Below are 14932 nucleotides of genomic sequence, written 5' to 3' on the forward strand. Positions count from 1 at the left end.
TGATAGGAGTGTCGAACTGGGTGGGTGAAGGGGCGTGTTGCTGCACGAGCGTCTCAATTCATCAGGGACTGGGGAGGTTAAAGCTTGTTTCTACAAGATGCTAGCTTCATTGGCCCATGCCTTTATAACCTGTTGAGCCGTAACCTTTTTTCGGAGTTACCAACCTTCAAGTTTTTAGTCGAGGCCGTTCTCGCCGAACCAATTCGCCGGGGCACGCATGTTGTGCCGCATTCGGTGAGTCTGGGATCGTTGACGCCGAACCATGGCTGATGGACCAATCAACCGAACCGCCTGCAATGCTTTTCTCTGTTGACAACACTCGACATCCCGAAAAAGCACAGAAACACAATAGTATTACGTAGGTATATATTAGGTATTTAAGTATTACCGTATCATGTCACCTCACGCATGCCGCCATGTTGACATAGATAATCAATACCCGCACATATGCCGCGGTATGGGAAACATGGGTCAACACGCTTAATGTGAGGTAGAGCCGTTCTCAGCGGGCACAGCCTCGGCCTTGGTTTCGGCCGTCTCTCCCGCGATGGCGGTCTGCGCGGCCGGCTCAGCAACGGGCGCGGGTGCTGCCGCTGCAGAGTCGTTGTTCTCCTCCGCCTTGACCTCCGTCTCGGCAGCCCGCAGCCCTGCAACACCGCTCTCTGCGGCGCCAGCGAGATAGTCCTCCGACTCTCCGACCTGCTGTCCGCCAGCAACCCACCGCTGCCACCGAGCCTCCCGTCTTTCACCGCAGAGCTTGTGGAGAGCTGGCCAGTACGTCGAGTGGTCGTAGTCGAACTCGAGCTTGCCATTGAATTCGGTCCACATCTGCTCACTCGGCACGTACTGGGTCATGTCTTCGTTGAACTTGAGCTTCTCTCGCGTGTTGGGGTCGATGAAAGGCGTGATCAACTTGAAGAAGCCCGTGACGATCCAGGGCATGTTGATGATGAGTGCCCTCCCGAGGCGCTCCGGGTAGTGGTGCTGGAGAATGTGCAGGACCTCGCGCGCCATGCCGAGACTGGGCGCCGTGTTGGACCGCGACTTGCTCTGCTTGAAGTTGATCAGGAGCGCCAACGTCTCCTGACCCGGCGGCATGATGTCGATCACTCGCTCGACCATGTAGACGAGATGCTGCACCTGGCGCGGAGAAGGGTCCGTGTTCTGGCGGCCCGGGTTCAGGTAGTGGCAGACGCGGGTTTCCTTGTCGTACCCGAGAATGATTTGCTTGCCCGTCTCGTTCTCGGGCGAGATATGCTCGGCCGTCAGCTCCTCGACGCCATACTCCCTCCGCCAGGTCAGCGTCTCGAGCACGCGCTTCTCGGCCTCTTTCTCATGCCACTTGGTCGCTCGCAGGTATCTTAGCAGACACTCCTTCGTCAGCCAAAACTTCTCCCTGTCGGTGAGCGGCCCGGCCTTTCCCTTTGACGAAGGGACCTCGGTCCATGCTTTCGCCTGCTGGAGCAGCCAGTCGTACTTTTGTTGCTGGGCCTCCGTCAGGGCTGGCCGCTCTTTGGGACGGCTTTCGGGCGTCGGGAAAGCTAACGGGACCTTGAGAGGGCCCGAGGCCTTCTCGTGCACCGAGTGAGCAGCCGGCTCTGGCTGCGGCGCGACACCTGCTGACCCCATTATTCGAGATAGGCGATACGGCTGTTTTGAACGACAAATTCTAGTGGATCGATGGAGGAAGACGGACCAATACGGCTGGAGCAACCCGGAAAACTGCAAAGAGACGACGATTAAAGAGCGCCTAATTAAGCTGAAGGGAACCTGTGAGATTATCGGACGAACAGGATCTACACGGAATGTTCCGTTGGGGCCACCATAGGATCTGACATCCCCGATCCGCTGTCAATTTGGCTAACTAGCCGAATCGGGTCTTTGTTCGCGTTTTCGTGTTTAAGTGGTTTTCCGGCGCGTCGCGTCGCGCCACAGCGCAGCCCACCGAAAACCAAATATTGATGGCGACTCTGCCCCTCCATCAAGTAATTGACACCTCCATGCCGCGCCCCGTCGAATGCAGCTGCGGATAGGAACGGTTCGCAAAAATCAATCGCATACTTCATAGCACAGCCAGCAAAGCACAATGGCCGACGACACGCTCGCAGAGCTGAACCAGCGGTTCGGTTCGGGGAACAAGGACCTGGAATCGGATGTCGTCGCCGAGCTCAAGTCCATCATGCGCTTGCACCAGCTGTCGGTCCAGGACCTTTTCTTCAAGTGGGAGTCGTACTGCATGAAGATGGACATGGGCGAGTTCAAGGCGTCAATCAACACGCTTCGCGCTTTCAAGCAGGATCTGCAGGATGCCCTCGAGCGGAACAATCGATCCCAGGTGCATGTTAAGACAGAGAAACGAGTTGGCGCCACCCCGCGGGTGGCCAAGGGCGGCGATGTGTTCGGTATGTTGGACGGACTTGCTACGCCGGGGCTCGGTAGATCAGTCAAGCCATCCGCGAGGAGGACTCCCGCCGTCTCTCGTGTTAAAGCCGAGCCCACAAGCTCGCCCATCAAGCTTGAGGACCAGCCTAGTTCGATGGGCGCCATCCCGTATGTGGCTGCCGCCCTGCCCAAAGTTTGACGCTGCCTAACTGCTCTGCCTCTCTATAGTCCGTTGTCCTTCAGTGATAGACCAAATGCTGGCGACGTCGTGGAGATTCTCAACGAACATCTCCCAGCGGCCGAACCACCCATCGTCCCGTTCAGTGAATCCCGTATCCGGCTCACGGCCGCGTCAGATCAGAAAAAGCTAGCGTACAAACCTCTTGCAATGAAGTTGACCGAGGCTGCCGAAATCCTAGACGAGCGAATAGGCCAGTTCATTGGCCTAGTGACGGAGCACCACAAGCTGGAAGACTCGGCATTTGGCAATGCCGCCAGCCAAGGGACATCTGAGATTGTCGCCGTCGGGCGCATCGCATCTGACTCCTTGGAGGGTAAGCTGAATGCCGCATCGCTAGTATTAGAAACGTCAAGACAAACGGGCAATGGTTTGCGTGTGCCCCTGAACATGGGAAAGCTCCAGGGGTACCAGTTCTTCCCCGGGCAGATTGTCGCGCTCAGAGGCATCAACAGTTCCGGGCGTGAATTCACCGTACATGAGGTGCTGGATATTCCGCTGCTGCGCAACGCCGCCTCGCCACCTGACGCGCTGTCCTCACACCTGGAAAGACTCCGCGGCGGGCCCGATGCTATGGACTCTGACACAGAGCCAATGCCCCTAAACATTCTCTTCGCCTCTGGCCCCTACACCGCCGACGACAACCTGGACTTTGAACCGCTGCACACAATCTGCAGCGAAGCCGCCGACACGTACGTCGACGCCCTCGTCCTAACCGGTCCCTTCATCGACATGGAGCACCCCTTGATCGCCTCGGGCGACTTCGACCTGCCCGACGAGGCGCACTACGAGCCCGACACGGCCACCATGAACACCGTCTTCAAGTACCTCATCTCGCCCGCCCTCAACCGGCTGGTCGCCTCCAACCCGCGCGTCACTATCCTCCTGGTCCCCTCGGTGCGCGACGTGCTCGACAAGCACGTCTCGTGGCCACAAGAGGCCTTCCCCAAGAGCGAGCTCGGGCTGCCCAAGACGGCCAAGATCATCGGCAACCCCACGACGCTCAACATGAACGAGATGGTCCTGGGCATCAGCAGCCAGGACGTGCTCTGGGAGCTGCGCCACGAGGAGCTCGTGGGCGGGAAGCCCGCCGACCCGGTCGCGCTGTCCCGCGTCTGCCGCTACCTCATCGAGCAGCGCCACTATTTCCCGCTGTTCCCGCCGACGGATAGGCAAAAGCTGCCCAAGACGGGAACTGCGGAGGGGGTGCCGCCGGGCGCTATGCTTGATGTGAGCTATCTGGGGCTGGGTGAGATGGTTAATTCTCGGCCGGACGTGTTGGTTCTGCCGAGCGCGCTGCCGCCGTTTGCGAGGGTGAGTGTCTCCGTCCCCTGTTGTGAGCTGAGCAACGAGAAACTGACATTGGTGATTCATCAGGTCGTGGAAAGCGTCCTGGTTATTAACCCCGGGTATCTCTCCAAACGGAAAGGTGCTGGTACCTACGCCAAGATGACGCTCTATCCGCTCAACCTGTCCCAACAAAACATAGACAGTGGGGGTATGATCGCTCACAGGATATTTGAGAGGGCAAGGGTAGAGATTATAAAGATCTGAAACGGCTACGTAAATGCCTGTTGGCAGGGCCACTTCTTTGTACGTATATGCATAGATTGGTAAGGTGGATTGTGGGGTATCAAAAGGCATGATTCCATTACAACTTATTTCGTACAAGGTATCGACTAGGACAGAGCGCACTCTACCTTGCCTCCACCCTCCGCCGCTTGTCGCTGTCGTATCGATCCGTATTACGCTCCCGGGAGGGTGATCGTTTCCGCCTGTCGTCTCGGTCACGTCTGGGAGACCGGGACCGGGATCTCGGCCGCCTCATGTCTCGGCTGCCGCCTTGGTGCCGGTAGGAACCACGGTCATCGTCATCCCTGCGCCTGTCCCTGTCTCGGTCTCTATATCTGTCGCTGTTCCTCTCCCGATCTCGGTCGTAGCTCCTTTCCCGATACCGATCTTCGCCCCGCGGCCGCTCCCGTCGCTCTCCTAGCGGAATAGCATTGGCGCCCTTCCCACCGTCCCCCCCTCTATCCCAATCACGGCGGCGATCATCGGGCTGGAATCGCTCGTCGGCAAACCGGTCAAAGTCTCGCCTCGGCCGGCCGTCATCTAGCCGGCCCCACTGGCCAGTGTCCTCAGTTTTGAGATCCCTGTACTTTGTCGCGCCCTTCTTGCCCAGCTTGGTCATGTCTCGCAGCTGCAGCGCCTTGGGAAGTAGCTCGCGGTTCTTGACGTCGTCGGCGAACCTGGCGCCTATGATGTCCCGCTTATCCAAGCCCGCCGCCTTGCTCTCGTCCTGGTAGAACGCGCCCTTGTGGAAGTACTTTTGCATGTAGGCCATCTTGCCGCGGCCCTCCTTCTCCTCGCGCTGCTGCGCAATGTGCGCCTCGTCCTCGGCCCGCCGCTCCTCTTCGGTCAGGTTGCGCCGGCGCTCAATCTCGGCTAGCTCCTTCTCCTTGGCTTCGATGGCCTCGCGCTCCCGCCGCAGACGCTTCAGCTCGCGCAGCTTCCACGCCGCGTACTCGGCTTCGGGGTCGACGTCGTCCGTGTCGTCGACCTCGTTTTCTGAGTCGGTGTCATCGTCCCAGTGTTTCTTCCCTGCCGCCCGCGCGGCGAGATCCTTTGCGATTTGCTCCTCGACCAGCGCGTCCATGGCCTTGCGGCGCGCTTCCTCGGCTGCGGCTTGTTCGTTTTCTCCTTCTGGGGCACTCAGCTTGGCCTCCCCATCCCCTTCCGCTTTTACTCCGCCATTGTTATTGCCCTGTCTTTGGCTCTTGGGAATAAACTTTGGCCGCATCATCAACCTCCTCGGCGCCTCTTCCTCTTCCTCTTCACTCTCCTCCTCGCTCCCATCTTCCTCACTCCCACTCTCCTCCTCACTCTCTTCTTCCTCCTCTTCGGTCACGAACCCCTCCTCCTTCGCCCGTTTCTCCGCTTCGATCCTCGCGGCCCTCGCGGCACGCCGCCGTTCTTCGTCCTCTTCGTCGGCCCCGACATTAACGCCCTTCAAATTGATCTTGGCGTTGTCCCCGCGGCTGATGATCCGGCCCGGTCCAGCGGCACTCGCAAACTTGGGCGGCGGCGCGGTCCGCCGGGGAGGCGCCTTCTTTGGTGCCTCGTCCTCTTCCTGCTCTGAGCCGCTGCCTTCGGATTCGGACTCGGATTCCGGAGCGGCGGGCTTGCCGGCACGGTAACGCGCCGGCTTGAGCGGGTTTGCTGTCATACGTTTTTGGGGGGGCATCTTGGCGGATAGATAGTCTGGGCAGGTGGTTGTACGGACGGTGTTGGAGGCGATTGGAGCTCAATGGGTTCGGGAATTTTCCTGGAGTGAAGCTTGGGATGCCAAGCCCTGGGCTGCAGGCGGCCCCTGCGGGGCTCCGCGTTGAAATGGGTCTTGGTACGGATAGGGTTAGGGTTTGTGTATTAATGGATTCCTCATCAGAGGGACAGAGGAGGAATGGACGCGGAGTGCTTCGTTTGGGCCTTGTTTAATGATTTTTGATGGAGAGTATATTAGGGTTATGATTCACAGAAATAAGACCTGGAACTCTGCTCAAAAAGAACAATGAGATCTCGCTGGAGAGATACTCTCCTATCTCAGGCTGTACTCAACGAACACACGCGCCTCCTTAAAGTACAGCATCCAAGCACACCTCCCCATCCACCACCTTCCCAGCAAACCTACTACTTCGGCTTGATCGAAAGCCCGCCAAAAAAACGATCCAACTCCCTCCCCTCATCCGGCACCGCCATCTCGCTCGCGCCCCCCGGTCCATGCCCAGGCCCATACCCGCTCCCACCACCCGCTCCCTCCGCACCGAACCACCTCTGCTGTTGCATCTCGCGACCGCCATCTCCTTGCTCCGCCGCCAGCCCCTGCCCCACCGCCGGCGCCGCCGGCGCCGCCCCCCCTTTCCGCTCCGGCTCCAGCAGCCGCGCCTCGCTGTCCAGCCACCCCGGCGCGACCCTCCGCTTCTCGGCCAGCTCCCGCGCCCGGATGCGCTCCTCCACCCGCGTCAGCTCCGCCTCGGCGTCCGACTGCAGCTTGGTCACGTGCGCGTGCAGCTCGCGGCACGTCGCCAGGATGTCGTCCGGGTGCGCCGCGTGGCCCGAGCCCGACACCACGTACCGCGGTTTCCGCTCCGCGCCGGCGCCGGCGCCGGCGGCTGCGGCGGTGTTGGCGTCTGCGGTGCCGGTGGTTGTTGATGAGGAGGAGGTTGCGGCGCTTATACCGATTAGTGACGGGGGGAGGGTGGAGGGCATGGGCTTGTAGGTGTAGGGGAGGGTGGTGGCGGTGGGGAGGTTGACGAAGGGGGAGACGGTGAGGGGGAGTTGTTGGAGGAGGGGGTGAGTTCCTGATGGCGCGGGTTAGTATGTTAATGAACGGCGAGATGAGGCGAGGGGAGGGGGGGGGCGTACGGTTGTCGTGCATCGTGGGGGATGAGGTGTGTCACGCAGTTGGAGAACTGTGTCAGTGGGTAGTCAGTTTTTGAAGGTGGGTGGTCGGTTTTTGAAGATGGGTGATCACGTTTTAGGGCTGCTAGTAGTTCGCGCAGCTGTGACGAAATCTGTGGAGTAGAGTGTTCTGTCTAGTGTGCTCGTGGTGTCAACAGTAAGGTGGTCTTGTGGTCTTGGAACTTGGTTAGTGGGACCTTGCTCGGTACGCGGCAGGTAGAACCCCGGTCGCGATAAGCTGATATGGGAGCGTAAACCAAAGTTTCGAAGCTCCAGGCCTCCCACATCGCGACCAGCAAGCAACAGCCCGCATATTGCAAAAAATGAGCCCCGCGACTGTCCGGTCTCCATTCGCTCTTAGCGATTACACCCCGCTCGCTGAGCATCAGGAACAGACGCCCGAGAGTTTCTACGACGGAAAGCCTGTGCTATACTATCATGCGACGGGCGCAAAAGCTTGGGTCCCCAAGTCGCAGCGGGGCAAGCTGCCTTTCTTCCCCGCCGACCTCTCCTCCGCGCCAACAGCGCCCGAGAACGGCGCGCTAAATGGCCTGACGGAAGAGCACGTCGAGCAGAAAGTCGATCTCTTCGTCAATTCCCAGTACGAGACTGCTCTTTTACCGCCCGTCTTACCGCCTTCCACATGCTGATTCCCGCGACAGAAACCTCGCCGTCTTCTGCCCCTCTGCCGAATGTGGCGTCTCAATCCCTTACCAACAGATCAGCATCCACGCGATCAAGACCCTCCGCCCCAGCGACCCGACCAACCAGACGGCATACCCCTCCGTTTACCTCCAGCTCGAGCTCGGCGCGGGCGGCGCGGACGACGACGACTTTGACACACTCGAACTCATCCTCATCCCGCAGCAACAAGCCCAGCCCTCGACATCGATCGGGTCGGAAGGCGGCAGCATACTACTCGCCAAATCCGAAACAACCAAGCTGTTTGAGGCCATTTCGGAATGCTCCAACCTAAACCCCGATCCAGTTCAAGACGGTGATGAGGAGGATGGGGAAGACGGCGCCCAGATAATCTTTGAGGGGGAACACGAGGCGGTCGAAGGGTTCACGGGCGTCTTTGCGGGGGCATCTGACGGAGGGTTGCCGCCTGCTCTACCGGGCAGTTCGGGGTGGATTACTGCCGAGAATGTGCACGAGTATTTTGATGAGGAGGGGAATTGGATTGGCGGGGACGAGGGAGGTGTTAGTGGTGAGCTTGGGGACGGGGCAGGCACAATCCATTCACGGGTTGAGGATGAGGAGGAGATGGTAAAGGAGAATGGGGCTGGAGAGGAAGGCGAGAGTAAAAGGCCCAGGAGGGAATAGAAATGAAGCGCTAAGATTCTGTTGTGTGGTGCGGTGTTGGGCCCAAACGCCGTTGCCAACATGGGTGTTTTTCATGGTGGGTAGCCGCACTCGGGAGCCGCAAATCGTCAAATAACGTAGCGGTTTCTCAGAATAACCGCCTTTGTTGAGATCCCTATGGAATTTACGTTAGCGCTGCTGGGATGATCTATCCCCTTGCGGTGTATGATGATGATTGGTGAGAAGGGCTGTGACCGCCAACAGTTGATTGCGAATTAGCCCTGCTGAGACAACCCCTAACCCTAAGTCACAGAGGATACGAATGGATCACACTTCGGACTCCTACAATGGCAATTGAATAAGATGCAGGCTTCTGTACCTAGCGATATCAGCGGCTCGATGTCGTAGACTAGCAACAGTTGTCTTTTCTCGGTTTTGGCAAGACTCCGATTTGTCTTTATATCCGCATGGTGTGCCTTGCTGTATCTCCGACCACGTCAATCACAGGGGCCAGGATTTGCCAAGGTCGCTGCATGAAGGCGCCTTGCTGGAACCAACTGCATCAGTCTTAATGAACAATACACCGAACGGGACCTCCCGTGTCTGTCTTTATATACTGCGGCTGACATGGGATCACGTTTTAGCCGATTCCTTATATGTTTGACGTCTTTTTATCCATCGACGACGAAGAAGAACTAGCAGCAGGGACAGCCAGCGGGTGTTTGCGTTGTGAAACTTCCCTGGGCTGCTGTGCCGCGATGAGGTTCGTTTGCTTCACCCCACTCTGGCACTGGAAACCCTTGGTTTCCGACTTGGGATGCGCTGAACTCTGCTCTGTGGTCGGGGCCGGCTGCGGTGTTCCTCAAAACTGACTCTGTGTTCGTTCTACGGCAGCATGGCCTCTGACAACTCCTGGCGTCGCGTGGGTCTCGGCCCGCGTCCGCGCCCCCGCCCACTCCCCTTCCCACGCTTCCGGGCTTTGACATGGCTCGCCCTGGTCATCGTCGTTCTGCTATGGCTTGTCCTTCCGTATGATAATGCCGTACGGTTGGCCTTCAGATTTAATCTCATGAGGCTCAAGACCGCAGCAACGCCAGGTTCTAGTGAGAACTGGGTGTATGCTCACCCGGAATATCCAGTCGACCTAGGAGAAGACGTGCTAGTCATCTTAAAGACGGGATATGGCACGAAAGAGAGGGTTCCGGCATGGCTTGACTCTCTCAGCGACGCTAATGAGTTCGAGGATATCATTGTCATCGCCGATTATGCGTCCCAGCCAGGATCTCACTTTCGCTACCGCGGCCGCGAGATGCCGGCGTATGATATGGTCAAGTCGTCACTCGGCCATAAAGCGCTGTCCAGATACAAGTCGCATCCGAGGTTTCTCAAGTACGGCGAGCTGGCGGAAGCCGTTGCTGCTGGGGATGATACGCTAGGGCGCCAGCTCTCTAGGTCTTTTGGGTGGGAATTAGATGCTCTCAAGGTAAGATATCTGCCGAGACGTTGCCTTTGATTAGCGGTTAGCTCACATAACCCCAGTTTATCTCAGGCCTTGAGTACGCCTACGAGAAGTTCCCCGACAAGCAGTGGTACCTCCTAGTAGATGACGACACGTTCGTGGTGCAGCCCTCACTGAAGCCACTTCTCGAACATCTCGACGCACAGCATCCTCACTACCTGGGCAATGCCGTTGGCGACTTCAAGGCCCGTTTTGCTCATGGGGGATCTGCCGTCATCCTTTCGCACGCAGCAATGTACTCCCTTGTTGTTAAGAACTCGCGTGCCCTCGCGTCCGCCTATCTTGACTCGCTTGACGAGACATGGGGCGATCGACTGCTGGCCAAAGCCCTGCTCAAGATCGGGATATATCTGGACGAGGCGTATAGCCACTTGTTCAACGGCGAGCCTCCTGTCCTCAGCAAGATCCGCGCCGACAGGATCTGCTCGCCACTCGTCTCATTCCATACTTTGCCGGTGCCTTCGAAAATGCGTCAAGTGGGTGAAAAGTTCCGGAACATCACCAGGCCGGTTCTATGGATCGACCTATGGGATATATACGGATCGACACCGTCTTGGCGACATAGGGATGCCACTCCTCGCAGGAACTGGGACCATGTCGGGGACCTGGACGAGTCTACGCTTACTATTCCGAACGTGGTGACTGCGGATGAATGCATGAAAAATTGCGACCGTCGAGCCCGAGCTTGCTTGGCATGGACCTGGGAGTCAGAGACACGAAAGTGCCATATCAGCCCGTGGATGATTGTGGGTGAGGAAGCGAATGGCAAGATCTCGGGAGTCAATAACCCACGCGCGAAATATCTGGAGACTAACTGCATCGTATATTGACGCGGCTAGAGGGTTCTTCTGCAAGTCAAACGCCGCAGCTCTGCACTACTTCCATGGACGGATCCATGAACTGCATCGAGTGGTCGGCCAGGCTGAGAACAGGCGCGGGAAATGGATGCAGGGTCTTGTCCGTCGACTCACGACGGCTTTTGACAAGACTACTTCCAACATAGCCCGGCAGGCCTGAAAACGGGAGAATGCTAAAAGCGGTCCGGCTGCACCTTCGAGAAGGACTCTTTAATCAGCGGTGTCGACTACGGAGCCGCTGCACCGTTCCGTTTGCGCTCGAGGATGGCCGTATAAGACAGGACATGTTGACGATATAAAAGCTACGCTGGCATTAATATCTAATAAAGGAGCGGATGGATGATGCGATGATTGGCGACGAAGCAGGATCCATGATACCTGACTTAGAGGTTTCCGGCGCCGTGTCCGCCCGATGACAGGAGGCCTGCGCTGCGATCGAGGATGCTTGTTGTACAAGAGAACTCAAGATTCTACTCCGGCAGAGCGAGCGACGTGACAATGATAGATTCACCCTATATCCCATAATAATCTGATAATGCAAAGCAACAGATTGGCGGCAAGCTGTTCAAGAACGTCAAAACAGGTCGTCTAGCCTAGTCCCTTGTTCGAGTGTACCTGTCCTTTTCTTCCACGACATACGTATCGTTTCTATCTGCTATCATAGTATGTATGGGTAATTTCCGTCGATCGAGCTGAGCTTAGTCTGTAAATTTCGTCATTTCTATTGTCTGCGGAACGTACGTTATGTTGTGATTCAGGTTCAATGCCTAACAACCGTACACACTAGATCATGGCGCACTGTGTCACCACAAGCACTTGTCCAAACTGCGTTGCATTGGGGGCCAGACGTTCTCTCTGTCCACTCAACCCCCTGGTCTCCGGCGAAGCCACCAATATGCGGCTTCCCATCAAGATATCGTTTGTGCTTTGGGCGATTGCCTTGGTGACATCCCTCGGCTATGCGATTTCACGATTGCTTTTCTTCAAACAACTCTTCTTCGAGCATGCTGGTATCGCAATCACCCAAGACGAAGTCGCAGAAACCTACAATGCCACGGGCGAGACGCGTACCCAATCCATCCCCAAAATCGTCCACCAGGTCTTCCACAATTGGCACGATCCGGGGAATGATACGCTACCGTTAGACTGGGTAGCCGTTCGGCAGGGGTGCATCGATCTGAACCCCGGCTTTGACTTCAAGGTGGGCCAATGATCCCGCTAATACTACCGTTATTCCCGGGCGCAAGTTACGGAGGCACTTGCTGAACAATCTTGCAGCTCTGGACGGAGAAAGCGTCGCGAGAGTTCATCGAGGCCGAATACCCCTGGTTCCTGCGCACATACGATGGCTACCGATACCCAGTGCAGAGGGTCGATGCAGTCCGGTACTTCTTGCTCCTGCACTTCGGCGGCATCTACATGGATCTCGACAACGTTGGTGCAACACCCCGGTCTCTTGGCGCCGCCGTCAGCTAACCTCCAATCATAGGGCTGCAAGACCGATTTGACCCCTACCCTCTATTATCCCGTGTGGATTACCGACGGCGGCCGCGGTGCCCTCAGCAATAACATCCTCGCTGCGCGACCGAACCACCCCTTCTGGAGCCGGCTGACGCTGTCGCTGCTCCGATACGATTGGAACTGGGTCTTCCCGTACGTCACCATCAGCTATGCGAGCGGGCAATGGTTCGAGACGGCGATATGGGAGGAATACCACGCGCTGCTTCCAAAGCCCAGCAAACATGCCACCCACGAACACCGGCTGTACCGGATGATGATGGACGACCGCCCGACGGCCGACCCCTGGGTATTCTTCACACAAGAACGCGGCGGCACCTGGGTCAACTGGGACAATCGCCTGTTCTTGCTCCTTGGCGACCACCTGTTCCTGTTCCTGGCCACAATATTTGGCGGCATCGCGCTCGTTCTCTGGTTGGGTTCTCGATGCTCTAGAAGGTATTGCATTGGTTACACTCGACTGAGAAGCATTAGCCCTGGCAGATCTATAATCTAGGGAATCATGATGACAGCGGTCCATGTGCTATCCGCCGACCACCATTTCTGAATCCGGCCTCTTCTAATCCATCCTACCACTCCTCCAGCTTCGGCCTCCACGATACGAGCCCATGGCTCCGCTACCCCTGCGCCAGGAACCTGTAGATGAGGAAGGATGGTTGCCACCTGGAGGTGCGGCACTCAGCGGGTGACTAGTTGGCCTGGTGTTTCGCTGTGTGTATCGTCTTGAGCTAGGCCCAACTGCTGATGAGACGGCCGGCCTTGTCGCCCTCGATTCTTGACGTCTAACCGCCGATATTGTGGCAATTTTCCGAACAAATTCGCGCGGCAGAGTCTTGAGTTCGGGGCGGGAAAGGATCTCACCCAGGATACTGTCGCTGTGCTTGATGTAGCTTTCAGCGAAGGACTTCCACAACGTCTCGATGTATACTTCTCCGGTGCTTGGCTTCGGGCAATAGGAGTTCGTATCCAGGAAGGCTTTTACTGCCATGTCAACACCGGAAGAGTCCAGCGAGATATCGCTGCAATCATCGAAATCTATCACCCACAGCGCCGTGGTTCGCTTCATGAAGTTAGGGGGCGAGTGTGTCGCTTCCTCGTAAGTGCTGGTCTGGGGGGGGGGGAGAGATTCCATGCGCACTGGATCAATCTCGATTCTGATCATCTGTTCCTCAGCCGGCGAACTCCCAAGAACAAATTCAACGTCCATGCCGTCAATCTTGGTGTGCCAGTGCATAACAGCTAGGGCGTGAGCCATGGCCACGTAGAGCTCTGAGACTGGAAGGCCTAGGTCTCTGATCTCGTTTGCATGGAGCTTGAAGTTGCGAAGAGTGAAGAAATGACCTCCCGTACCGTACTTAATGCGTCCAAGACAGGGACGTACCAAGCAGTCCTTGTTCGATTGGCTCTCTTTTATAGATTGCCGAGCCTGTGGCGGACAGTACTTGTCCACAAGTGCATGCCGGATAGGGCGCGGCAGAGGGAATATGCGCTCCATACACAGGGCATGGCGACGGAGACGTGGGAAATGAGGCAAGTCCGGGAAGCGCTCGAGGTAATCGTTCCAGAAGGCCTCGGTGCTTGGTGTTGCGTACCAAAAGCATCGGGGGATCTCCACCTGAAACGTAGTGTAGGGCATCGACTTGAAACTGTGGTAAACCCGCATATGTTTGGTGTAATTGTTCCAAAGCTTCTCGGGTTGGTTTGCAACGGGGAGCTTGTAGACGAAAATGGTGCCGGGATGCTCAAATATCTTGCCGATCGAGCCGGTGCCGATCTCACGGAACATTGCCTTGGTTCCGGCGACCGCTTGCTGCTGCTGAGCGAACGAAGAACTTGTAGACACGACTGATTTGACGGACAGCATTCTCTTGAGAAGCTCCTCAGGCGGCTCCGGAGATACCTCGCTCTCTAGTCGGTCCTCGAGTGTCAAATTCTGCAGGATGGCGCGGCGCAGAGACATTTCCATCGACGACGACTCGGTCGATTCATCGGTGGATGTGAGCGAGCGACGCACGCTCGAAAACGCGGGGTGTTTGGGATCCGAGCCCGACGCCTGGCTTCCCATTCTTGAGGTAGAGCCCATGTCTCGACGATTTCTAGCCGGCTGCGGTGATTCGTTTCCATCAGCCTCATCCGATGCTGGCTTAGCTAGCAGATCTGACATTGTGCTCTAACCTGGAAATGTTTGGAAAACTTCAAGCGACGATCGATCGGTAGGGATCTCTCTTCCCAGAAAATTTAGCAACGAGAATATACATACTAGGTTTTTACAGCCGACAGCAATGCACGAAAGATGAACGACCGTTGATTTGTCGAGAGTGTGTCGAGGAGAATCATCGCAGCGTCTCTGTAACACGCATCGAAGACGTGGAAGGTGTTGAACTATTTTGTAGGCATGAAACTAGGCAAGAATGGGAAGAATACAAGTTATATCGGGTTAAGACTCCCTCGATTTATGGTGCAGGAGCGATATACGCTGCGGACATTATCCCGCAGTGCAGGCAAGTTTCTGGCTGAGAGCCCTGTTGAATATAACAATTAAGTGATAATTATTATTATCCAAGTTAATAATACTATGTACCTTAGCTACGTTACCTTTTGCTTCAGATGAATTGTTAAACTTCGATTGGAATCAAACTATAAATCATACTGACG

The 14932-nt window shown here is 56.8% G+C and overlaps 8 protein-coding genes across 8 annotated transcripts; 4 read left to right on the forward strand and 4 right to left on the reverse strand.

The window, feature by feature from the left end:
- Positions 1 to 480: 480 nt before the first annotated feature.
- Positions 481 to 1629, reverse strand: PDR16_2 (Phosphatidylinositol transfer protein (PITP); the record flags this gene model as incomplete). The annotated part of the gene is made up of 1 exon (XM_071060073.1): positions 481 to 1629. One exon carries the CDS (start codon positions 1627 to 1629, stop codon positions 481 to 483), a length of 1149 nt encoding a protein of 382 aa, XP_070916174.1.
- Positions 1630 to 2086: 457 nt separating this feature from the next.
- On the forward strand, positions 2087 to 4174 carry POL12 (DNA-directed DNA polymerase alpha subunit pol12; the record flags this gene model as incomplete). The annotated part of the gene is made up of 3 exons (XM_071060074.1): positions 2087 to 2550; positions 2611 to 3934; positions 3998 to 4174. The coding sequence occupies 3 exons, from the start codon at positions 2087 to 2089 to the stop codon at positions 4172 to 4174; spliced, it is 1965 nt and encodes a 654-aa protein (XP_070916175.1).
- Positions 4175 to 4316: 142 nt separating this feature from the next.
- MFIFM68171_04655 (Splicing factor, Prp19-binding domain-containing protein) lies at positions 4317 to 5864 on the reverse strand (the record flags this gene model as incomplete). The annotated part of the gene is made up of 1 exon (XM_071060075.1): positions 4317 to 5864. The coding sequence occupies one exon, from the start codon at positions 5862 to 5864 to the stop codon at positions 4317 to 4319; it is 1548 nt and encodes a 515-aa protein (XP_070916176.1).
- A 443-nt stretch (positions 5865 to 6307) lies between these two features.
- MFIFM68171_04656 (uncharacterized protein) lies at positions 6308 to 7055 on the reverse strand (the record flags this gene model as incomplete). Its single annotated transcript, XM_071060076.1, has 2 exons — positions 6308 to 6978; positions 7043 to 7055. 2 exons carry the CDS (start codon positions 7053 to 7055, stop codon positions 6308 to 6310), a joined length of 684 nt encoding a protein of 227 aa, XP_070916177.1.
- A 346-nt stretch (positions 7056 to 7401) lies between these two features.
- MFIFM68171_04657 (Regulator of volume decrease after cellular swelling-domain-containing protein) lies at positions 7402 to 8404 on the forward strand (the record flags this gene model as incomplete). The annotated part of the gene is made up of 2 exons (XM_071060077.1): positions 7402 to 7679; positions 7741 to 8404. The coding sequence occupies 2 exons, from the start codon at positions 7402 to 7404 to the stop codon at positions 8402 to 8404; spliced, it is 942 nt and encodes a 313-aa protein (XP_070916178.1).
- An 874-nt stretch (positions 8405 to 9278) lies between these two features.
- On the forward strand, positions 9279 to 10732 carry MFIFM68171_04658 (N-acetylgalactosaminide beta-1,3-galactosyltransferase; the record flags this gene model as incomplete). Its single annotated transcript, XM_071060078.1, has 2 exons — positions 9279 to 9866; positions 9923 to 10732. The coding sequence occupies 2 exons, from the start codon at positions 9279 to 9281 to the stop codon at positions 10730 to 10732; spliced, it is 1398 nt and encodes a 465-aa protein (XP_070916179.1).
- Positions 10733 to 11654: 922 nt separating this feature from the next.
- MFIFM68171_04659 (Mannosyl phosphorylinositol ceramide synthase SUR1) lies at positions 11655 to 12773 on the forward strand (the record flags this gene model as incomplete). The annotated part of the gene is made up of 3 exons (XM_071060079.1): positions 11655 to 11960; positions 12038 to 12193; positions 12249 to 12773. The coding sequence occupies 3 exons, from the start codon at positions 11655 to 11657 to the stop codon at positions 12771 to 12773; spliced, it is 987 nt and encodes a 328-aa protein (XP_070916180.1).
- Positions 12774 to 12836: 63 nt separating this feature from the next.
- MFIFM68171_04660 (DUF3669 domain-containing protein (Fragment)) lies at positions 12837 to 14243 on the reverse strand (the record flags this gene model as incomplete). Its single annotated transcript, XM_071060080.1, has 1 exon — positions 12837 to 14243. The coding sequence occupies one exon, from the start codon at positions 14241 to 14243 to the stop codon at positions 12837 to 12839; it is 1407 nt and encodes a 468-aa protein (XP_070916181.1).
- Positions 14244 to 14932: the final 689 nt, after the last annotated feature.

This window comes from Madurella fahalii (genome assembly GCF_045866475.1).
Source record: "Madurella fahalii IFM 68171 DNA, scaffold_2, whole genome shotgun sequence".
NCBI lineage: Eukaryota > Fungi > Ascomycota > Sordariomycetes > Sordariales > Madurella > Madurella fahalii.